Source organism: Diadema setosum, chromosome 7, assembly GCF_964275005.1.
Source record: "Diadema setosum chromosome 7, eeDiaSeto1, whole genome shotgun sequence".
NCBI classification, from domain to species: Eukaryota; Metazoa; Echinodermata; class Echinoidea; order Diadematoida; family Diadematidae; genus Diadema; species Diadema setosum.
This window is the reverse complement of record NC_092691.1, coordinates 18,524,076-18,550,933: the sequence shown is the minus strand read 5'-3', so window position 1 is coordinate 18,550,933 and position 26,858 is coordinate 18,524,076. Positions and strand designations below refer to the sequence as shown.

Sequence of the window (26,858 nt, the reverse complement as noted above, 5' to 3'; positions counted from 1 at the left end):
GATATCTGAGAGACGTTACTGATAACAAGTTTTATGAAACGGGACCCGGGTATACGATCTTATTTACGAGAGGAACAACAAACGGAAAGGAAAACAAGAAAACCTGTGAAACTTCTGTTTTCATTTCCATGTCTGTAATGAGATGATATAAGCATAAGTCTATAGTTAGTACGTTTTAGGAACAGTAACGTGAATAATATTATGATGAAGATATCAACACGACGATAACTCCAGTATTTATAAGCGAGTGTCATCCATTGTCGTTATGATTTATATGATCATGTACATCAATATTGAGGTTGAATGATGACATTGGCATTTTATGAGTGAGCTAGAAGAATAAGATTATTCTAAAACTGAATATGCCGTCAAGATAAAAGAGTAAATTAAAAACAGAACTATGCTTGCTTTGCATTCCGTTGCTATATCGTCGAGTTGTTGAATATAAGAATGCAACAGGAAGGCTGTTTGCCTTTTAGAAATTAATCCTCAAACGATTTGCGCTTCTCTCTTTTTTATTAAGTTAGTAAAAGCATCACAATTTTTTATCAAGATTGTGGGTACGAGTCATAACCCACTTTATATAAACTATCACAAAGCTGCAAACTGCAGACAATTTTTGTTGTTGCTGTTGTTGCTTTCATTCCGTGAGAGCGCTGTAACAGACAGTGATGCATGGGATAATTTTGCCTAAGTCTCGATTGCTGTGAAACGCCAACGAGATGTCCTGAAAAAGAATGACCCAACTGAATGAAACATTTTCTCCTGTCTATTAAGGGGCCCATGCAGGCTTGAAGTCGCGCGTCCTGTCACAAAACGGTGTAAAATGGCAGCACATTGTATGCACTCCATTCTATACGTGAAGGTTTCCTACGGAGGCACGACATCTCGCCGAGATCAGAGCATGGTGTAACATTATCAAATACTAGTATACAAAATGTATGTTTAAACATACATACACATATTATATCATACATATTTCAATATATGCTATATATGTATATATAATTAAACAAAATTATGTATATTATATATATATATATATATATATATATAGAGAGAGAGAGAGAGAGAGAGAGACAGACAGAGAGAGAGACAGACAGACACAGAGAGAGAGACAGACAGACAGACAGACAGGGAGAGGGACAATCGAGAGCGATAAAGTTTTTCAAGCTTATGTATTTTGTTTCTTGTACATTGTAATGTTATGCACTTAATTTCTGTAAAAATCTGTTTTTGTCGGAAGTGGGAAAAAAGTGAATGACTGACTGACTGAATTAATGAATGGATTGACATATTTATTCATTTTTAATAAATAGGGGGATCTGATCCCAGAATCACAGAAAATCTTAGATTTTAGAGGGTTTGTTCCTTTATGTTCTGTAAGAGTACAAGCAACATCAACAATGACAACGATGACGATAACTTAATCCATATCACTCACCAATGTGTTGTTGAGCTTCCGTGAGGGAGGTGCCAGTGCACTCGATGTCTCCGCCCTGCACCAAAGAGAAAGTTTCCGTAAGTGTTTCTCTGTGTGTCTGTGCACGCGATTGTGTATGTGTGTATGCGTGTGTGTTTCTAATCAGCAAAGAATTAATCCTTACCAGGACGTCATAATCAGCACAGGTTATCGATTAGCTGACACCATTTACCATTAACAATTATTCAGCTGCTGATTCACGGCAAATTAACATCTCTAATCGATGTCAGCTCCTCACACAATGAAATGGAATTATGGAAATGATTATGAAGTCGTAATTAGTTATCACGGGAATGCAGGATAACAACATGTGAACAAACTCAAAACGAAGTTCCTGTATTGTTGACGTCTATTCACTCTTTAAATAAAACAAATACACACTTCTGTAGCATATAATGATTGATATACATATATGAAATATTTGCCCTCATTTTTATGTCAACCATTTTAATGTTTATGGTAACTAGCGGCACCATCTTTTGATCTGGTGTACTCAAATATTTATTTTGCCCGACGCGTACAGCGTGATAAAGTCTCACATTCCTCTTGTTAGAAAAAAAAAGCAAACAAACAAACGAAGAAATACAAAACAAAAAGACTTTATGTAAAAAAAAAATAAAGAGGATAAAAAAGGACATAAGAACATACGAAAGACAAGACCCAAAGTTTGCAGTTTTGATGTGCTTTCCATTAATAGCTAAGAGCACAAAAAGTAAACCTGTTTGAGCTGGATCTGTGCAGCTAACTTTCCAAAATCAATAATGATGATGACATTTTATGTACTGTGCGTGGGTGATGTTTTCTCGGCATTGTGTTGTGCTGTGTCTATAGAAGGGGAACGGCCGCAGGGAAACAGTATAATAATTATCATGGTTGTACGAGTGTCACATGACTGTGTATTTCATCAATCCGCCGGGCCTCCGCAAAACATCTATTCTTAATTGGATCCGTGATTTCGCACGGATTTCTGGTGACTCTCTCCCATCATGGCGAAAATAATTATCAAGTATCATTTACTGAATGAGTTACAAGCCCCACGCTCTTCCCTTAAGGCCATCAAGTTTGAAAAAGTCAAATTTCCATGATTTGGGGCTGTATCTGTTTATCGCAGGGCTTGTGATTGTTTAATGTTAGCGTTTTTCTTTAAAGAAGAGTACACAATCCTTTCATTTGAAATCTTTTACGTTCATATTGTCATTGTTGTGTTTTTTTTTTGTGATTGCAAAATTTTCAAAAATCCTCTCCATTTATAACTTATTCTTAGAGTAGTAACACAGGAGAAAAAGTAGAGTTCTGTTTCTCTCGGCATATCTTATGTATATCAAAATGTATACAAACATAATTATATTAATATGTAATACTTATATTGTATACATTCCTCTTCTTCTTTTTTGCAAACTCCTCTCAGATTTTGTAAAAATGCACTTAATAGGGTACGACGTTCTACATGTATTTCATTTCTTTCCAATACAAAACATGCAGTGAAATTCAGAGGTGCAAATCTTATGATGAAAATAGACGCAGCTGAATTCCCCTCGATTACTGGATTAAAGTGCGATTCATCTCTCATGCTTTCTAACATGTACAGATAAATAAAAAAAAAAAAAATTGAAATGAGGGGATAGCGGATAGCTCGGGGTTGATAATGCCATCTAGACCATTCACTGCCCCTAGCCCATACCACCTCATCTATAGGATCGACACCAATGTATTATAGGCCATGCACATACATAATATTATATATATATTTCATGAGCTTATCAAAAGCTGTATGGAAAATTCACATATTCCCAAATCTAGATCACACGAAAAGGAGCATGGTAGAAGACAACGACCTGAATGATGGGAGTCGTGGGATGGTATAAGAGTGTCTCGATTTTACACAGCCGCTATTGCATGCACGCATAAACGTGCTCCTCCTACGCCATTATGCCCAGAGTAGATTTTGTAGGCGACCCCCCTCTCCTCGCAAAGTTATTAATATCGTTCCATCTGATTTCACTTATAATTATTACTAAATTTGGCATCCGTCTCACTTTGTACATATCGGATGCCTTGTGGAGGAAACCACTTTTTTAATATCTTCAATAGTCGATTTGTGCATGAAATATATTTGTACATGGCTGCGTTGGGCATTAAGCATTCGCAGAATCATCGCACACGCTTGCGCGTTATTTTGTATGACATGAAATGTACCCTTTCTCTGCAGTCTGGTAATAGCCTTCAACGTGCGTCGAACCCTTGCTTTCCTGGTAATGGTCTTCATCCATCTTGTTCGCCATTGGAAATCTCATTCTCACATTATTAAAGGTCCCGGAAGCTCGGCCATATGGATTAAAAACTCTCGGTGTGGTTCGAGGACAGTGTTGTATAGGACAACGTACGGAGCATTGACGTGTATAAGGCTTCTGACTTAATTTCCCAAATGCCGATCAGTCCACGAGAATGCTAAAACTGGTCAGGGAGATCATCCGAAATTTGTCATTGCAGTCAGCAGTCATAATCATATGAAACTGGGTTAGGGAAATAGCGAATTATATATAACAAAGTCACGTTTATTTACCTCCACACACACACACACACACACACACACACACACACACACACACACACACTCAACACATACGTACAAACACCCGCACACCATTACACGCACACATGTACACAATGAGTTATTCATGGAATAATGATCATGTTTTCAAGAAACCCCATGAAGATATAGTTGCAGGCCCCTTTTCAAATACTCTATCAACACCCACCTCAACAGCATCTTCATTATTACTGGCAGACATCTTCGTAAAATGGGTTCAAGTGATTCATGTTTATCATGCACTTTAGGGGATATAAGATAATGACATGGTTTCAAAACATGTCACACTGCACCACCTCCGGCCTCTTAACTAATCGACTATTATCACAGAGATTGATAGGAGTGTCATATCGCAGTACGCTCTCGATATAAAAAAAGCTCTGTGTGCGCACGTCCGCCATTACTGGGCTGAAAATACCCGGATGTCCCTTTTTATCCTGTGCTGAAAATGCAAAGTAATAAAGGCTAAAATTTAATGTTGGTTTATCAGTTCTCAAATATGACAGCACTGTGTTAAGTAAAACCTATATCAGTAACCAAACCTGATTATCTGTCTATAATCTACATTTTCACTTTTTACACATACTGTTTGGGTGTTTGATTGCTTTAATATTTGTTTGCTTGTTTGGGGGGGGGGGGGTTGGGATTGATTCCTTGTGTTACTTTTCCATGATGACAAAGAAATCTTGATTTAGATGAAAATAAACTACGGATTATAGGCCCTACAATCGCATTTTCAGGCAATAATTGATCTATAGAAAAAGAGCTACGCTCACGCCGCGCGGCGAGGGCTTTTGTGGATACAAGTTATCTCAAGTGAAATGGCCATACATTATTCATGAGCATTGCTCTGATGGGCTGTGATAAGCTTGCTTGGAAAAAAAAAAAGTCTTTTTGTGGGAAGAAAGGGAAGATCAACGTGAGACGAGCTTCAGAGATTGTGTGCCTAATCAAATTGACAGCGCTAGCAATCTCATTGGAATACGAAGAAGAGTCCAAGAGAATGGAGAAGGGAAAAAAAAGAAAAGAAAAAAAATTTATCTATAACAATAAAGATCAGAAGGAGAGAGAACAAAAGTGTTCTGTATTCTATACTCAGCTTTCCATCATAAACAACTCGGTTATTTCTTACAAACATAGGTACATTGTATGTTACAGGCATAATTCGATTATAGGTACTTAGTATCTCCAGGTCTTCGAACGCCTCGGCTGTGGAATAGCTACGTTTTTAATGGAGACGTCCAGATGATTTTTAGGCTTGCATTTTGAACATCTATAAATTAGTTATACAGGGTAGAGAGTTTCTGAATTTATGGTGATTGGTATGAGAAATGAGAATGTTTTAGAAATTAATGACAAATCGCAATGAACAAGGATGATGACATAGCAGGTTCACATAAGAATGCATGATTGGACGCTAAAAAGGAAGCAGAACAAAAGATGAAAGCATGCATAAATTCTACTCTGGTGAACTTGTAAAGCAAGTAATATTGTAATGGAATTGCATTGCTACGTTACAGGAATATGAGAGTCTCTTAGTCATCATCCTTGTTCAGTTTTATGATTTGAAGTTTTCAGAGTGGTGGTTTATCTGCTCAAGGACCACAATGAATCCCACAAATCTATATATGGCACTAACGATACATGATGTAAGATTGTATGAATTGTCTGGAATGCCCCTCTACTTCATTCTCTCCAGACGTACGATCCAATGAGAGCTATGATAGGTAAATAGGTAAATAGATGTGTGCCTTCTTTGATCTTTAGAAATTAACATTTCAGCATCTCGGCTACAAGGCCAACAAGGACCTGAGAAAAAAAAAAATCAACCATAGTATCGAGCACCAAGTGAGATCTATATAGTGAACTGTCTTTCTTTTTTTAAAGTTTTTACAATTATCTGAAACAGAACATGGAGGTACTCGTGAGGTTTTCTCATTCGAACGTAAAATAATATGTCAACAATCCCGCACTTTAACTGGTTTATATAGATAGGCCTATCCAAGAAAATTGCTTTCTCCAAAGTGCTGTGAAAAAGGACACAAGCATCGCAGCACTGATTTTAAGCATTCAGTCGCCCATGGGTCCGTACCCTAAACGCACCATAGTGAAAAGCGATTGATAGTGCATGCCCAAATGGACATCAATTTTGTCGAGTGAGGTAACCTTTCCCAACATTCCCTTGGCATATGGCTTTATGCTATATATAATGCGTTGGCTTAAGTTAGTGAGATCTGACCTTTTTCTTAAAGTCATGAACACAACATTGCAGACTTCCTTCTTAAATTCCCCATGGTTGTCTGCTCTCCTGTATTGCTTTGGCGGGAATTACCTATCATGAGCCTGAGCTACTTGTAGCAAGGCCGGCTAAATCTCAGACCACAGATTGCAGAGGACTGATGGATCGGATTTGGAATGGTGCCTGCTCTTTTTTGTTTGTTATCATTTCAACAGTAAAAAGATCACCAGATACAAATAGACACAAATAAAATGTTCTACAATAAAGCTATATATGCATAATTATATACAGCTTGTCGTACATGAGGCCCGGTTTTGAGCTATCATTTACAAAACTTGATTAAATTCATAAATAGAAGACAATATGATACAATATAACATCAGTTGAAACTGTTTTCTCAATACTGTCAGAGTCATATTTGTCTTGAGTGCCTTGAGTACCGTCATATTCTGTAGATAGCTTTGTTTCTTTTTCTTTTTTAAAGGCAGGGGGAAGGAATTGAAGGGAGTTTGAATAGGTATTACCATAGTCCACCCGTATGAGATCATGTATCACCTCATCTTGTTACGCGTCGACGTCCTTATCACAGTTTCTCCTGGTGGTAATAGAAATATATATATATATATATATATATATATATATATATATATATATATATATATATATATATATATATATATATATATATATATATATATATATATATATATACTACACTCTTAAAACATCCGAGTCAGAACTGACCAGGAACTGGGTCCGTTGGGGTCACACACCAGTCCGGGTCAAAAATGATTTGGAATTTGGTCATGAAGACGCCGAATGGGGTCACCCTGACCCAATTCATGACTCTGAATGGGTCATATCTGACCCCATTCCTTGTCATTTCTAACCCGGAACGGTGTGTGACCCCAACGGACCCAGTTCCGGATCAGTTCTGACTCGGATGTTTTAAGAGTGTAGATAGCAGAAACGTATAGCTCTCATAGTCTGCCTTTAAAATGTCTGTGAAAAAGATTTTTCGTTATGTAACTGGATCCGAAAAAAAAAATGTATACATAATATCGACACCGCCTTGATGGAGTGTGGCAAAAAGCCCCTACATAAATTTCACAAGTGAGTTAACTACTGTATTATTATAGTGTGTTAGCCTCACAAGAACACAGCGAGAGATTTATTGTGCACATGCAGGTGTGAATGGAATTCAGCGTGAAAATCGTGAAATTAATCCGCCTTTAAGGGAGGCACAGTAGCATATACACGCCCCTACAAGACCACATCCGATTCATTTGCGCGCGAGTACTATAATATTTGATTATGGGGTTGAACGACACCGGATGGGAGGCTGATCCCCCCCCCCCCCCCACATACTGCCGATAGATTTTCTTTCTCTTTTTTTTTTTTTTTTTCCTGCAAGAACACCCATTTAGACGGTCAGCATGTATTGCTACATAAGAGGGAGGATGCAGACGATCAATGTGAAGAAATGGAATATTCCGCGTTTAGATAAAGAAAGATACACGCGAAATGTGTGTGTGTGTCGATGTTTTTTTTATCATTATCAACATTATCATTGCCGTTATTGTTGTTCCAGTTTTCCGCTCAATTTTCACACTCTGAAATTGTAAAAAGTGAAAAGATGATATTGTGAACATAACGATAGCACAATAGACAAAACTGGTTAAATGCGATCGGAGGATTCGATAAGAGTAAAGAGGTAGACAAACAGGAATGGAATCCCTGTAATACATGATTTATCATCCCAACTATAGTATTCCTATAAATTCCTTTCATAATTTATATCAACAAACACTGCCTAAGTTCAAAACTCTGGGGCATGTTTCGTACAATTACCAAGTATTTCGTTCTTCTCACTATTTTGAAAACAATCTGCCAATAACAATTTACTCGTAGATTAATAACAATGAGAATAGGTATGATGGCAGTATCGCCTATAACTTTCACAATCTTCACATCAAAGAATTAAAGACACAACGAGATAAGTAGGTGAACATGCGACCTTATAGTTCTTCCGCGTCCCTGCACCCAGCTGAAGATGGATGAGTCTCCGCCTAATGATTACCATTACCATGCATTCACACGATTAACCAACCATGTTATCAACAGATTTTATCCTTCATCAACCCATACGTCTTTGTCCAAAGTAAATGCAGCCACCCTTAATCGGTTCTATCTCTCCGCTGAAAAAAACAAACAAACAAAAACAAAAACACAAACCAGGTGGGTATTTACTGCAAAATCGATAGCTTGCGGTCTAAACATGCAAATACGTACACTTACACACACACACACACACACACACACACACACTCACACGCAAAAACCCCACACCACCAAAGGAGGGATAGTCACGAAAACACATAAATTTTACATCCCGCAAACCACACACGCGTGCAGACACACACACGAACTCTCACTCAAAAGCACACACACATGTGCTTGTTATGAAATGTTTTCGATGTTCAATATTATTTCAAATATAATCGTACATCGAAATTGATATTGGAGACTATTTCCTTTATTGCTGCGATGAAATATGGCAAAGGTGCCAGATGTCATCGCTTCTATCGTTTATTTTGTAGTTGTTTTTTTCCCAAAGAGAAGAAGATGGCATAACCATTGTCAAAAAGTGAAATGACCGTGTCTGTATGGACTGGATATTGCCAGTCGCATGACTGTTAGAAACAATCACCAACATTGGAAGACGTCACAAAGTAATTCAGACAGCTCGAGAAGCGAGCACAATTGGACGATAAATTTCTCTCCCCGCGGTGACTATAGTATTTCTCTTTCTAAAAATCTAGAAATTTTCTATGCCCCCTGCCATAAAGAGCTTATGAAACAACAACAACAACAAAATCCATCATTATACTTACGTGCAATGTCAATATCTAAATTATACATAGATTAAGAACTCCGAAAGCGCGTTTTATTTGTTCATCGAGGTCATTGACAATGCAGATGATGAAAATGAAAATAAGTGGAATTATTCATTCATCTATTTGCTGAACCAGAGTAATACCAAAAAGGAAAACAAACAAAATGAGATACATTAACGGTATTAAAAGCAGATATGGACAAAGATGAAATTAACAGTTGTGATGACCCAGTCAGAACTGCCAGCAGGCTGGCTAGTCTTCCATGCAAACTATAAGTTATAAGAGTATAGCTAAAATCGGCTAAGAGTATTATGATACATTGTGCAGCAATTATCGAAAGCATCGGTGTATTAAAGTCTCATATTGTATTTTACGCTAAGGTCATGACAAAAAAAGAAATCTTTAAGTGATGAAATTATATTATATGATATACAATATATATATATATATATATATATATATATATATATATATATATATACATTTCCATAGAGCAAATAAAGGGAAACTGACCAGAAATCTAAATAATGCAAGTAAAAATGAGGGGAAATGGTTATTTTTTATTTGTGTCATAGAATATACAGATGTAGTGAATTAGATATTTCAGTATGTGTTTTTGTTTGTGTGTGCGTGTTTGTGTGTGTATCCTATTACAAAACTTATTTATTTGAGCATCATTAACATACTTTTGACAACACCTGAATTTTTCTTTCAGTGTGACTTGTCAATAATGTTGAATAGACTTTACACTGAAAAAAGACACTGTTTAATCTTGTCATTTGACATCGCAGGACGAGTTGAGTGCCCATAATACGTGAAAAGTAGAGGTTCCGTATGTCCGAAAATCACTTTGTCACAAAGTAACTGAATTAATAAGACTTATTAGTGTGAATTGACAGCATTCAATTTGCTCAATCTACACATGAACAAGCAGTGTTCAACTTAAGTTATTAAGTTTTATAATCAAAATCCGAAACTTGAATATGCCAAATACTCGTATTGTGATTCCAAACCACATTTTGATAATAATCTAATAATCTTATTTTACAACATGTAATCTTTCAATAATCTTTCTGGTAATTTAAGAATCATCGGCAACGTAAAAAAAAAAAAGTTTCACGAAAGTGTTCTGAAGTTATAGCGGAAATTAAAGCGAGTGGCTACATAGATATCAACCTGTTTATTTTGTAATGCCTGCGAATATGCATGAATGTTGTGTTCTTGTTGTTGTTGTTTTTTTGCACTGATTTTTTCAACTGTTTTGCGTTGGTGTAGTAACTTGTTACATGGATGTCATTTATTGTATATGATTGTATACGTTTACAAATTCGCTGTGTATGTCCTCTGTTACTAAATGAAAAACAGCTGTCTAGTTTAAAGCAGGTCTTTATAAATAAAATAAACTCAAACCCAAACTCGAACTCAAACCCTTTTATCTGAAGAAAATAGAAAAAATAAAAAAGTACAAAGAAATCTCATCATTATCTGTGTGATATTTTGTCTTGGCGTCACTTTAATACTATTATCCTTTTAAGCTACCTCATTGTATTGCGTATCAAAAATTATGACTGCAAAATCGTTTTTCGACTACGGTGCTTATGATAAACACTATAGTTAAAGGAAACCAAAATCCAAAGAGAAATGTGGATTAAGTGAAATCAGCAACATTAGTAGGACACATCAGTGAAAGTTTGAGGAAAATCGGACAATCGATGCAAAAGTTACAAATTTTTAAAGTTTTGGTGTTGGAACCGCTGGATGAGGAGACTACTAGAGATTATGACGTATGTGTGGACAATAATATAAAGAAAATATAAAGGGAATTCCACAAAAAAAAAAAATCATTTTTCATGAAAATAACACATTCCATCAGCTTGATACTGACATATGTTAAAGGTAGCAATTATTCCCCCTGCCTTCTGAAAGCGGTTAGTCAAGTGCTCTTTTATTATGCCAGAAAAGGGAATTTTTGTGGAATTCGGTTTATAATTTCTTTATATTGTTGCCCACACATGATGTCATAACCTCAAGTAGTCTCCTCATCTAGCGGTTCCAACACAAAAATTTTAAAAATTCATAACTTTTGCATCGATTGTCCGACTTTCCTCAAACTGTCATTGATGTGTTCTTCTAATGTTGCTGCTTTCACTCAATCCACATTTCTCTTTGGGTTTTGGTTTCCTTTAAACTATATCAGCGCGTGCTTGATAAATCACAAATATGATGATTACTGAGTATTCACTATTCCCTTCAGTAGACATGAAATGGCATCCCTATATGTCAATGAATAATGATATTTACACACACTGAACCCCTAGATTATACAGTCCCATGCATTTTTTTTTTTTTTTTTTTTTGACACGAAGCGAAACGTCGAATTCAAATCTTGGCATTCTTTGGTCACTAAACTAACTCACTTCATTATTCAATACGACTGAGGAATGCGTACGAAAAAATGAATGTTGTCATTTTTTATTTGTTTGTTTTTGTTTTTGTTTTTGTTGTTTTTTGCTGCGAAAGTCTACGAAGAACCCAAACATGAGTGGAGACAAGACAAGACAAGACAAGACAAAACGATATATGCAATACACAACAAGGGCAAAAATAAAGAAATAATAGAAAGAGGCCATAGTTTTTTCCCAACTATAGGGCAGAGGGAAGCTTGATTATACGAAACCATGCTAGGGCTTCGTCAAAACATTGCCATGCACGAATTTGCTAATTTGATCACGTGACAAAGATGAGCTCCATTGTCAGGTAACAGAGGATACGTATGACGTCAAGACGTATGAAAATTATCGTTAAACGGTGACGTCACAATGATTCCCCATTGATCCGCGAGCGTCTGTGTATGATAATACGGGTATCTATAGGTTTGCAGTATTAATGCAGCCATGGTCTTTATAATAGCTGGGGATTTTAACACCTTCGCAATACACTGCTTGGGGACCTGAGGAGGGAGTGTCAAAGACAGCCAAATAACTATTTATGCTGTTTATTTTTTCACATCTCTTTCCGTATAATTATACCAGTGTAGACCTTGGCGATGAGGGATATAAAGCAGGGAGGTGAGGCGACCTCCCTGATATAAAGACAACGTTATGACCATTCACTTAAAAGGTCTGGGTACCGTTTCATGAAAGTTGTCAGCGCTGACAAGTTGTCAGTCTCTGACAATCACCATGGTAACAGTTAGTGACCAGAGCATCTCAGCCAACCAAAACCAAGGATTTTCCTGAAATTGTCAGAGACTGACAACTTGTCAGCGCTGACTAAATTGATGAAACACCCCCCCCCCCCCCCGATGTATTCTTTGTTTTGTTGTGGCCCTCATCAAACTGAGATATATAGTCCCTAAGAGTATTATACAATTTCGCCTGGAGCCTATAATAGGTTCATGGGCTCCTTATCAATATCAAACGCAGACAATAACCATCGAGTTACGAACACCCATGTCCTGTCATGGCAGTATGTCATGTTCATAAAGAATTGATAACTTCCACATACAGGAAACTGGATGAGGATCCATATTTCAAACTTGGTAAATGAATATTCAAGGCAAACGTTAATTCATCAATGCCAGATTGTATATAGGATAATTTGCTTTTTGTTAAAATCCTTCAAATATATATTTAAAAAACAACAACGATAATATTAGCTACTCAATTGGTTGATATTGTGTGAAATATGGAAAGTGACGTGTATAGGGAAGAGGATACATCGATTCTGCTCAGAGAAGATTTTAATTCTGATGTCTTAACTGTGCGAACATACTCGTTTCACACAGAATGGAGGAATGCCTGCATATCCACTGAAGTATTTTACCACAGATACAGGATAAGAGGGAATCTTCTTCTTCTTCTTCTTCTTCTTCTTTTTTTTTGAAAGAGATCAGTCCAGTTTTTACCCCAATTCAATCTAAGGGACCCTCCAGTTTTCGCAAGCGATATACGTCGTTATTAATCAGCTACAAATTGAAACCGCCTACGCAAATTAGTTTTGAAATTTGCCATCGTGTGCCTCATTAATCAGGCGATCAAGCAGTATTTGCCTTCAACACAGAGTCATTACAATCGAATATGCAATATCCTCCCAAAGTCTATTTGATCTGGAGGCCTCTACATTATGTCTTGTCCTGCGCCACCCCTATTTTTTTTAGAACAGTTAATCTCATTAATCTCTAAGACGCATGGACTGATTCTGATAAAAAAAAAGTAGTTTCTTTTCATTTTGATCGTTTTCCCCCTTCCCATGCTACAATGTACTATCACGAGCATGGGTCGGGGATGGCTCACCCAAGCACACACACGTACACACACACACACACACACACACACACACACACACATCCTTACTTTGGGCTTTAAACAATAGATAACAAGAAATACACATTTTGGAAACTAAAAAGGTTAAAGGTTATCTGTATAAAAAAAAAGAAAGAAGAAGAAGAACACAAACCCATATAGAAATTCAAGAGTTTTTTTTCTCTATGCCACTGCAAGACAACTCTGGACCCTCCCCATTTTTACTGGTCAGCTGCCCCCCCCCCCCCTTCCATACACACACACACAGACGACATTTCTTGATTCTTTTCAATTCTCATTAATAGTAGGGTGAAGAGGAGCTGATGGAGCCATTATGAGGAATTGCAATCACGAGTTCCCTTGATCGAATCCCCTAGGCAAAGCGCTTTATTCTCATCGCCTATAGTCCTTCGGAGGTGACTTAAAACTGTGAAAACGCTTCTTGAAGTACACCGCGTGGCGTCCTAAAAACATTACACCTCTATGGTGCGCGTCCATCTTATGCAGCAGCTTTTCATTAGAACAGAAGTCCTTGTGATAACTGGACGTACATTCACTCCTAATTTACAAAAACACTGTGTGGTAGCTATCGCATTTTTTCCCTTAATGAGCCTTGCGTCACCTCCATGAGGAGCGTCAAATCTGTCCAAGCCGCACAGCGGGTGCGTCGGCTAATTGCATGAACGGCACGCAAAAATCTCCTGCCTCTGGTTACAGCCGAGACTACTTTCCCTCTTTTCGCTGACATTGCGTGGGTGGAGGTCATGTCTTATCAATAACACGCGGAGTAATTCTATCAGAGCACCTATATGTAACCAAGGCCAACAAGGACCTTGACTTAAACATGTTCGTCTAACTCTGTTTGTAGTTTCTTCTTGACTTTTTTTTTTCGTTTTGCAATTAAATTCAGAATCATGAAAACATCACGTCTCGCCCCATTAAAGACCTTCACCAATGCGTTCAATTACTGAAAAAAAAAAATTTCAAAAGAAGACGTCAAAGGCTTGATAATCAATGAGAGACCTGTATATAAGCAAGCAGCAACTATGAGGGGGGCCAAAGTGTGTGTGTTTGTGTGTGTATGGTGTGTGTGTGTACATAGTTATGTAGATGTATAAGATGTGTAGTTTGCTGTTATGTGGTAAAACTTTTGTTTTTAACATTAGTTTACTCGTCCAAAGTTCATTTGCCCTAATGTGACTTTTTCAGAAAGTCACATTGAATGTCTGATATTTATAAAAACTACTGATATTTAGATCAACTCTCTTCTCGCTAAACAGGAAATGAAAAATCGCATATGAGCAGTACATTCAAGGTACGGATTTGGCCTTGTTCAATGCTAATCTTATAATCTCTATAAACTTTAGATTCATTTGTCAGTACAAAGTATATTTCAGAGCATACAAGCCTTTAAACATAATACTTTAAAAGCTAATCTCTTCCCTTTTAACCTTGAGATTCTTTTGTCAGTCCAAATTAAAGCATATACATTTAAACTTAGGAAAACAGAGCAGCAGTTTCTCTATAGAAAAAAACAAGAACACTGGCATTTCCTTGGAGTTGAAAGTTTCCAGTAGAAAGTTATAATTCATGTGTGTTTAGCCCCCCCCCCCCCAAAAAAAAAAAGAAGAAAGAAAACTTATCTTTCTTTTTAAATTTCCCAAAACCATTGGTAATCACTGCGCATCCTGTATGAATCCAGTGAGTGTTTAAAGGAGAGCAATCCCGAGAAGTCCCGAGGGAATACTAGGCTATGCTACGCCGAATTTCTCTCGTTGTTTGCATGCAGACGTATCCTTGCTTCCTACGCTACTTGATTAAAACCTTGTGACAACCACATCCGTCCTACTTCCTTGATTTTATTTTCAGTCTGTCAATAATTCAGATAGCAAAATACTTTTCGTAAAAGATTCTAGGCTGTAAAACGTGAGTACAGCAAATCATCAGGATGAGATGAAAGTTTTGAGCTAATTATCGGGATTATGTTACCCAAAGGAACTTGATCATGCTCATTTACTAGAAAATAATTGATTCCATAGCACCCAGACGTCTCTAGGCACTGTACATTAACATTGAATCCAAACGGACACTGTTCTATTAGAGCCGACTCTCTTGTGCAAAACTCTTCATTTCAAGATGTGAGACATTATTGATTTTTATATTTAAGCAATAGGTCATATTTTCTTATTTTCTTTTCTCCTCTTCTCTTTCCTTACGTGGCCTGCTGATCATTGTCTCATATCTATGTCTAGTAAATGTATATCGAAAATGCTCACTATAATAACTGTCATTGTAACAATACTCTTTTGATTACTATTACTATTGTCATCATTACATCAATATCTTTTGTTTTTGCCATGAAGTATTTTTACTTTCTTCTTTCCTCTTAATGTCAGTATAAGCTATATTTTTCATCATATATCTTTGTTGTTTTTTTTTGTCCGCCGAGCTGTAATCAATCGGTTGCAAAATGTATAACGTGTATTTCTCCCACAGTTGATATCAATATTCAAGAATCTGTAACGTCATTAAAACTCTGTGTGAGATACAATGTTGACCGACAAATATGTGTTTTATTCTAACAGTGCTTTCAAGTGCGTCATGTTAGGAATAAGGCAAAGAAGAGAGTTTTTATCTTATTATTAGATAGAAGAGAGAATTAAAGATTACTTTTTTTTCCAGTGAATGTTCGGCAAATATAGATGGCATTTGTTTTCTAATTTTCCCAATATTTTGTTATGCTACTTGATGTCAATGAAGGATCTCAAATAGGGCCTACTCATAATTCATAGTTTCTTGTTTCTTTTCTTCACTTCCTTCTCTTTGGCCCAGGTACATGAACATTGTTCAACATATCCTCTTATAATGCGTCAAATGCTTACCTTTTTTTTTTTTTTTTTTTTTTTTTACATAAGTTCTCCGAAGTGAAGATATTTTCTTTCCCCGTATAATTTTTTGGGCCTTTCTAGCAGATTATGTTCTTTTTGTCAAACATGATTTTTGATTCCTGCTAAAGTTCATAGATGATGAATTATTTCACATTTCAAAATCTCTTCCAGCATTCTGCTGTCTGATATTTGAGATCTTTTTGAATAAAAAAAAATGCCTTTCGTCTGTCTGTTATTAAGTTCTGTCATCTTTAAAGAGAAAATAGCGAAGCCCCGCTAATTTAGGACTGTATAAGGTTGTTTACTAATCATTCTGACATTATCTTCTCAGTCCAGCTATGCTGCGATTTCTGTTCTTGTGTGTTTTTTTTATGCTTCATTTTAGGCTATATTTGAAGGCACATCCCTGTTGATTTCGTAAATTTTCCCTGTTAGTGTCTCGGCAGCTTAAGTTGTCCCCATGACATTTCAAGATTAATTAAAACCTTTCCACGGTCACTATTCTATGGTGCAACATAATGTGTGGCTTTTTCTAGTGCCGTTCTTGTGCACAATAGAGTTTAGAGATTGTATACCACTTAACAACCGCAGGGAGGGCACAATAAAAATTATTACTACAAAGCGTAACTCCGCAATACAGAAATAAGATGAAGTTCAATTTGTTCAAGAGACAAAACGTTTTAGAATAGGTCAGCCTATACCTCATTTATAGTGTCGAAAACTGTCAGGCTGAGAAGTAAATAGAGGGTTGTTTAAGTATTGATAAACAATTTTGTGTGGCAACGAATGTTAAAGGGCAAGTTCACCTTCATAAACATAAGAATTGAGAGAATGCAGCAATATCTTAGAACACATCAGTGAAAGTTTGAGGAAAATTGGACAATCGATGCAAAAGTTATGAATTCTTAAAATGTTTGTGTTGGAACCGCTGGATGAGAAGACTACTAAGGCTCGTGATGTCATATGAGTACAACAGTATAAAGAAAATGTAAAGAAAATTCAACATATTTTCACTTTTTTTCGCATAATAAAAGAGCACTTGACTTGCCTCTTTCTAAAGGCAATGGGAATAATATCACCCATAACATATGTCAGTAACGAGTCAAGGGAATGTGTACTTTTTTCAAAAGATGAAATTTTGTGAAATTCTCTTTTACGTTTTCCTTGTATTGTTGTACGCATGTGACATCATACACTACAGTAGTCTTCTCATTCAGCGGTCACCGCACAAAAACTTCAAAAATTCATAACTTTTGAACGGATTGTCCGATTTTCCTCAAACTTTCACTGATGTGATCTACTAATATTGCTGCATTCTCTCAATCCTTATGTTAATGAAGTTGAACTTGTCCTTTAATGGAGACAGATATAAATATGTAAGAGACGTAAATATCACAATAAATGTGTGTCGTAGAATCGTCACGCACAGAATGCCTCATTCATATTTTGTCAGGGAATGCGTGAAAATAATTCAACGTTGCATGCTAGTGCCAAGCTTCCTAAGCTGGATCTTATACAATTCAACGATCCAACTAACCACCTTTTCCTTTAATACTTTCCTCTTTCTATTAGGCTAAAATTAAGTCCACCTCCGTTTGAATCAACCCATTCACTGCAACAATCTGTAATCGTCTTAGTTTCAACTTGTTTTATTTCTTTTCTTGTAGAAATGACTCATATTACAACAAATTAACCATAAAATTCTCATGAAATGCAAATCAGGACCCTGTTTCATAAGAAATGTTAGGATAGCAACTCTTGCTGGAATGGTAACTTCCAATACCAACAGCCAATCAGGAAGTTGCATTCTTGTCATTACCATGACAACTGCCATTCCAGCAAGAGTTGCTATCATGACAACCTTTTGTGAAATGGGGCCCAGGAGTACTGAAAGGAATAGATACAATTACGTGTAGGCCTACATACAAGAACATCGCATTTTAAGGTTTAGGGGAGGCGACTGTATTCCCCATAGGCAGTTTGCCTGACTGGGATAAATGACCTTGGGCCGATGTTGAGTCTTGTACTTCTCTTTTTTTTTCTTTTTTATATAACTAAAGGAATATTAAAGGAAAACATGCCTTAAACCTTGAGTATGTATAATAACATCAAACCAAGGAGGATAGCATGATGAGTACGATGGGGTAAGATTAGAAATATCTGAGCGGAAAGAAGTGGAGAGAAGAGAACGGAAAGTAATTGTGATAAGTAATTTGGAGCTACATCATAATCATGTACACAAAAATAACTTTACCTATGGGGTGATGATCAATTCAAACATATAAAAATGAATAATATTTTTTTTTAATTATCTATTATGGTAGGTATCTTTATAGAAGATCGATCAGGTTTCCATGTATGGGAAATGTGTTTACACTCCTGGTCTTTGTTAATAATGCATTACCTTGACCTTTCCTCATCTCTCTCTCTCTCTCTCTTCTCTTTTCCGCTCTCTCCTTCAGTTTTCTGTGTTACTCGATTGTTCAGGGTTTTCCACTACCTTCCGATATTTTAGTTGCCATGACGACGACCCCATGTCTTGTTAGCTTTAATATGTATCTCTCTTTTCGGTAGTGATGAATACTTATTATGAAATAGTCGTCTTGATATTTCGTATTTGTCAAGGTTTCATGACGGATAATGTTATTTGTGATTTGCTTCATGATTAGTAGGCCTTGCCTGCAGAGTGTATTATTGATTTTAGACAGAGATTGTCTTTAGTTTCTTTACCTGCAACGAACCGTTGTCTGCTTTGAGTGTTGTTGCTTTGAATCGTGTTAATACTGAAGATATTATTGTCTGTTTTGACTGCTTATCTTGTCAATGCTGGAGACATTATCCAAATATATATGGATCTAAAATCTGACATAAAAACCCCAAACCAACTGTCATCTTTTTGAAACCGCTTACCGTCTTGATGGAGGCATCAGGCAATCTTATATCAGATGTCTTCACGTTAGGGGGATCTAACAAAGCAAGTTCCTCGTCAAGTGTTTCCTCTTCTTCCTCTGCAAAGTCAGCGAGTAGTTCTTCGGCCAAGTTCTCCTTCTGTGCTGCAACTGCAGCCAGAGCTCCTCTCAACCCTTGCAGGAATTGTTGTCGACCAGCTTTAATGGCGTCCACAGCGTCTGCAGTCCTCACGCCTTCCGCCCACGCTTCCCGGGCCCCGATGGCGAGCAGAGCCGCTGCAACGAGAAGGCATGTTAGCAGCCATTGTGGCACGCAGGTAGCCATCGCCGGAGAAAACGCCGTAACTGCTCAGTGTGCGAAGTCAAGTCTTCAACACACAGTCAGACGCTCATAGCACACTGCACTCGGATCAGGTGAAAGAAGAGAACCCACTGCGCGACAAACAAAGGACTGGCCTCCCCACCGATAGATTGCTAAACGACTGCTTCCACTCCTTTCAGAATCGCAGATGGACAGTCTTCCAGGCGAAAAGAAAACAGATGGAAAAATCCCTTCTCCTTGTGTTTGCAGCAAAACCTGACACGAACACACACACGAAATTACCCTTTCAGTTTATGCTTACATATTCCGTCTTTCGATGAAAAATGAACTGCCTGTGAAGGAGAAGGGAATGTAATTGGATGATGCCTCTGCGCTGTCGTGCTTCGTGTGGTGGAGATTTTTAGCGAACAACTCAGCATCTAATGAAGATCGTTCCTCCTGCATGCGACTATGCTGGGGACAACTGCGCAGAGCAAATTGCATCTCATCGCATTCGCTCTAGTGTATGGAATTCAGACCTTTCTACATGTATAGCATAGCGCAGGTGTTATATCTGGCAAAAACTATCAAATCCGTTCCGACTAGCACAGAATGTCGTGACCAATTTACTCGACTTGACCTTTTGTTTAGGTCTGTATACTACCAAAAAGCAAAGAAAAGGATTTACTGGATATCATAGTGTGAGTTTAGTGCAGAAATAACTTTTGGGTCTCGATCAACAACTAGGTCTTGCCACTCGTACAGGTCGTCGTGCTGACGTCATCAAAAGACAAAAACACGATTGCACATCTTCCGCATAATCTATGACAACCAGCACATTCGGAGTTATTTTCAGATGATAAAAGCAAACCAGAGAATTTGATTTGTCCCCATACGATCAGAGTTTACAGCATTGCATGTTGCATATAGATGTATGCGTCGAGGATTTATCTCGCAGTGGAATTATTGACAACCACGAGTACTACGTGTTTAATCATGCTTTTATTTGTATTTACATGTGTAATGGCCTATATGTAATACGTTAAATCCTATGCATAGTCATGTATATGTATATATTTATATGACTGTATGGGCATACATATATCTATATATGCACATATGTTAATATCATGGTTTTTATGTGTATATGTATATAATATCATACACACACACACACACACACACACACGTATAATAACATCTAATCACTTGAACATTATGATGCTTGCCAATAAGAATTTTTTTAATAAACTATATTGAGAACATCCACCATTATCACGAATAAGAATATAATGTGATAAGCATAATCTTCTGAACACAACCATGCCATCGTCTGCGCGAAATGTGCCATGTAGCATGAAAAAAAAAAATCCAATTTAAATGTTAGCATCTCAACTGACATGGTATGCTAAAAGGACTGGACTCTTATTGGATTTTTGCCTCCACCTTCTATGCAGACTATACCATTAATGCTCAGCAGGCAAGAGGACATTAGCTTTATTGTTGCTATGAACGCCTTCTTTTAATATTTATCTTGATGGAAAAGTGATATTACAAGACACAATGTAAGCGTTCCCTTCGCACACTAACAGCAAAAACAAATGACGGGGGGGGGGGGGAGAGAAAGACTTTGACCAGAGTTGGACTGTCAATTCCGTTATTTGACTTAACCTGCATGTGTACAGTATGGGGTGATCACATTACGGAACGAACGAACAACAAACAAACATTGATCTCCAAAAACCATAGCGGGACTGTAACGATATTTGCAGACCTTATTATTTGTCATTTCATTTTATTTCAATTCGGTTTTTATTATTACTCATCAAAAAAGTCCGAACAATCTTGTTGGCTAACTGAAAGCCACCATTTCGTGAGTAATCACCGCAATAAGACATTGTGCCTGCCAATATTTCACTTACGGGCAAGTGGCGTATACATATACTGGATTGCTGTGCTGAAGTCTATAATGATATTACACCCCCCCCCCCCCCATGTGTTTAAACCACCCACTCAGAACCAACATCATGCCCGTTGTGCCGTCATCCATGAACACCAGCCGTCACCTTTTCTGACATTTTACGGAAGGCAGGGGGTATTAACTACCAGCCCCCGCTCTAGAATACTCCAAGGGGTTAACGGCTTATTGAAGGAGTTAGAATCAATTATCCTTTCAAGCCACATAGTTACAACATGCCTCACCTTATCCCTTCGTAGATACATCAGAAAAAGTATAATCTATGTCGAAAGAAATAAAGATACCTGATAGCAAATAAATTTTCAATACAAAACACTGCTGAACTGAGCAAGAAATTTCATCTATAATAAAGTAATGACATTTAGGATCTAGGTTTGTTTGGAGGCTAGATTTTGTTCCTATATCACTTTCATGAATATATTACACGTCTTCTTTTCAGCTTCTATCAATGCATCTGTTGAGAAGGACAAGGACCTACTGTATTCACACAATTCACAGTCATATTTCACAATCATGTCTGACCATCAAAACAAAAGAATTATCAGTCTTTATACTGACTTTACACTGTAGACCGAAAGAATGAAAAAAAAGTGTACTATTAACTTTGTTGTTCGACCAGATCACGGTCTTGCATGAAAGGCGCTTTACCTCTGTGAATATCAAGTGGAAAGGGGAAGCGTGCAGGGAAATGTCTGGTTTTGTTAATGCTTTTGGTTTCTATGAGTGCAATACCCTCGTTGCTATGAATGATAGGTGTGGGCTTATCTAAATAGAGCCATGCTTAAAGTGATGTTAGATGTCCACAAGATATCGTTGGAAGTTTCTGCATGATGGACATGGTATTGCCTCCACTGACCACAGCACTCATAGAGTGTCATGGTTTTGTAGAGGGATTATATCAATCATGGCTAGCCGCTGAGACAGGTTTTTAGCGATGCTGCCACGCCTAGCTCATCTGCACTTGACCACGTGTCATAAGCCTTCTCTGATTTACCGTTAACACCTTTCTCTTTTTGCTTCCTTCCTCTGAAGAAAAAAAAAATCCTAAAGAACAGCAGACATCCCTGGCGTCGACTCTGACTAGACGCTCGCTGCTCTTGCGATTATAATCAGGACCTAAATCCTATGCCGTCACATATGGTCGCTAGGCAACTAAATGACTTCCGGCGAGGAGCGCTCGAAGCGTTGTTTGTTGGCTGCGGCTGCTCATTAGACAACACTCGCTGATTCTCGTCGACGATGGTTGTTGCCGTTGCATCAATGAGGAAGCAATGCGCATGTATCTTTTTCCTCTGTACCTTTGACAATTTCCTTGGAGAGTTGTGCAATTAAGTCTTCACTGTAGGAAGAAGTACTGACAATTTAAGCCGTTTTGTCGTCTTGATTTGAACTGCACTATCCTCGCTTCAAAATACAACCGCTTTAGGCGTACGCACGAACTGAGAGTCAGTTTTACCAGAACTTGACGTTGAAGAAGCTACAGAAAAAAAAAAATAGAGCACTTATGGATTTATGTCAATATGATACTTTCCAAATCAACTCTCATCACATTATTATTATTATTATTATTATTATTATTATTATTATTATTATTATTATTATTACTATCATTATAATTAATATTATTATCATTATTATCATTATCATTATCATTATCATCATCATCATTATTATTATCATCATTAGTATTATTTTGTTGACAAAGATTTGACACTGACACGGAAAGAGAAAAGGAAATCTCTAACAAGAATGAATACCAAACCCGCTTCAAAAAATTATAATCACAGAATTATCGAGATGTATTTGATATCAACAGACGAGATTATCTGGCAAAAGAGGCGCCCGTCTCATCGCATATACTGAATGCGTCTGGTGTATAAATGACATTTTGCTTACGTGCAACCTCCGTAATGGTACTATCGATATTGTGGTGCTAATCGATTTCCAGTCCCTAATGATACCGACGGAGTCAAAACAGGTGACGGAGAGGGGGGGGGGGGTAGGTATGGTGGGAGGCTATTAGATTGACACCAGTGATTATATAAAGAGAGAGTTAGCTTCATCTTCGTCTCTGTTGTCGTTTTTGTTTTTTCTTGTTGACGCAGGACTTGCACCTAATGCTCCGTTGCACGTGCATCAGGCTACATTAGGCTAGAAAATTCTAAGGTCGGAAAAGAGCAAACCTTGGCCAATCCTACTTGCTTCTTTACCTTGGCATTCACATCTCCATTTCCCTTCTCTTCTTCCTATACTTAGTCAACTAATGACTGCCAGCGGTGCTTTTATTTTCTTTACTGAGCGACGGTTATGAATGTTTTACTTCTTTTGCATCTAAACAACTTCTTCGGACCTAACGAAACACATTGGATTCCCACAAAATGTGTGTCCAGACGAAAAGACATAGAGACATATGACATTTATAAATACTAACAGGAATGGACATATTCACTTGTTTAAAAAGAGTGTGAAAGCATGCAAGCGAACGCCAAAGCACATCAATATGTGTAATGCTTGATATCCTTTGCCGCGCGCTTTGATATTTTACCCGGTTCCATGACATTAAAAATTTGTTTGTGTGACTGTACGCTCCCATAAAATATTTGCACGCTAGGTCAAATATAGAACCTACCCACAAACAAAACTCTAACCCTTAATCTACTAACAAACAAGCACAAACAACACTGGAACCTAAACCCTTTCACAACCCTAACCCTATAGTCCCTGGAGAAAGTAAGACAGGAGCAATTGTTGCAGGAGCAAAAAAGTTGTATCACCACTTTCCCCACTTGTTAACAAAAAACAAAAACAAAAACAAAAATGCGAAAACCCAAGTTAAACAGCTGTAAACTCAGACACATGAAAAAACAACAATGATAAAAACAATCTCACAAAAACACAGGGTTTCAGTTGTACTTGTATACTAAGAATCCAACTGCAGTGAATGCCGAACCCATTCCCGTCAAATAAATTTGATCGATGAGCAGCCCGCAATCTACAATTTTCTCCTTCCTTTTGCAAACAGCAATAAATTGCGTCAATCTTGCCTGCAGTATCTTTTATTTTTTGTGCGTGTCTTTGTCTTTTCCCCCTCCTTCTCCATACAGAGAAGATGCTACCGCATTTCTCGTTAGCTCATCTGGCAGCCTAATTCCCAAACGGTATTTTGGGAGACGCGGGACAAACCGATGGGCTATAAATAAACAGTCACAACAGCGCAGACATCGAACGCCCCCAACGGGCCGCTGAGAATAATGTTTGAGGAATTCACTGACGGCTTATGAAGTGGGAAATCAACTGCATTTCTTCTTGGTGTAGAATCAACCTGAAGGCTTTCTCCTTTGTCATTATTATCAAGTAAATCCACGCAAATATACTCGCCACTTTGAAGTAGTATATTCTTTGTTTGCTTGTTATGTTTGCTGGTTTTATTTCTCCACTTGTATGAAAAAAAAATCAGTATGACCCCCCCCCCCAAAAAAAAAACAAACAAAACAAACAAACAAACAAACAAACTATTACATGAAAATATAAACAAGAGTACTCATTTAATAATAATAATTAATATAAACAATAATAATTAATATAAACAAGAGTTTCTCTCTCTCCCTCAGACACACACACACACACACACACACACTCTCTCTCTCTCTCTTTCTCTCTCTCTCTCTCTCTCTGTCTGTCTTTCTTTCCTCTCTCTTCCGGCATGACAGCGACTTAGTGTATAGGGATTTGTTTGGGTTTTTGTTTCGGATTAGTTAGGTTAGTTATAGATCTTTTTGTCTTGGTTTCTTTGTTTCATCCATTTTCAATGTATATCAGTCAATCGATCATATAATTTCTTGTATTACGTGTGGGGGGAATGCACCCTACAAGCCCAGCTTTTTAGCATTCCTCCCCATTTCCAACATTTTCGTATACTTACAATTTTTCTGTATTTTCTGTTATTTTGTATTATGATGAAATCTATGTATTCAATTTCTGTAATATATTTATATGTTTCTGTTGGAAATGAAAAATAAATGAATGAATGAATAAGAAATATATAGCTATGTGATATACGTGGTATAACTTCATGGTATAACTTAAAGTATACAGGTGGAGGAGACTGTCATCGATATGCAATTCACTCGACTTGGATAACGGCCTCTGGATATCATGGTTTGTTACTGTTCTGTCTTATTTCAAACCGAAGGAACAAAACACATTTAATATATACAAGCAGAAATAAATGACGTGAACTTCCGAGTATTTTCAGTGTCATTTGACCGAGGAGGACAACACAAAGGGACTATAACAAGACAGAAAGGAAATTAAGGGACAAGAAATTGGATATCCGAATAGGAAAAAGGTGAGAGAAGAGATGAGAAGAGAAGATAGGAGCGACAGTATACTGTGTTTAGGAGCTTAGGAAACCAAAACCAACTAATTTTAACTAATATATTGTAGCGCCCCACGTCTGATTTCAGGCCTGCTAGTATTCAGATACTCCTTACCTTTAAATGCAGCAAGTGTTATTTGTACAGGATGAATACTGATGTAAGCTATGCATGATCACTTACCGTTGACTGTAGATGCATCTATAGGCATTCTCTTAGTGCAGTCGGTGCAGTCGACGTGATGTAGACCTATAGCGAGTCTTTCTGGCCATATCTGTAATTTAACCGAATGAGGAGCATCCCTATATAAATTCTTGTAGTTAGATAGCTGGATTTAGGATGAATTGACGGCTCCATGTTGATATGACAAGCGTTAGACGGCAAATGAATACTGTACAGTACTTGAGCACTACGCGCAGCGCGTATTGTTCATTCATGATTGTTTCCGGAATGAAACTCATTTACATACGAGCTGCATTTGGATCCGTCAAACTTACTCTTAAATGTCTAAAATTGTTATTATAATGAAATAGTAGAATTTGAAGAGAGGTAAATGATATCAGTCAACGGCATTTTGTTATGACTTCGGAGATATATGTATGTTTTCGTATGTTAGTGTGTAGTAACTTCGAAATTTGAGATTTTAATGTCATAAGTGTATACGGTTATGCCGGGATTCGTGTCCGCGGAGAATGTGCACTGAAGTGAATTGTAATACGTTGTGTTTCTCGGATATTTTCACCTTTTCGGCTTATTATTGATTGCGCGGACAATAAGAATAAGGATAATCTACATGATATTGATAAAGATTGTATTTTCTTTCCAATGATGTATATCATACATCAGGTCTAAAGTTATATTTTGAGATAAAGGCGATTTTACGTCATTAAAAT

The 26,858-nt window shown here is 37.3% G+C and overlaps 1 protein-coding gene across 1 annotated transcript in view; it reads right to left on the bottom strand.

Annotated features, from left to right (window-relative positions):
- LOC140230944 (uncharacterized) overlaps nucleotides 1-26,566 on the bottom strand; it is a 38,433-nt gene extending 11,867 nt beyond the window's left edge. Inside the window, exons 1-2 of the mRNA XM_072311085.1 lie at nucleotides 26,149-26,566; nucleotides 1,445-1,499 (exon numbers count right to left, since the gene is read on the bottom strand). Of these exons, the coding sequence (XP_072167186.1) occupies nucleotides 1,445-1,499; nucleotides 26,149-26,166 (73 nt within the window). The 5' untranslated portion in view covers nucleotides 26,167-26,566. The remainder of the gene's footprint in view (nucleotides 1-1,444; nucleotides 1,500-26,148) is intronic.
- Nucleotides 26,567-26,858: the final 292 nt, after the last annotated feature.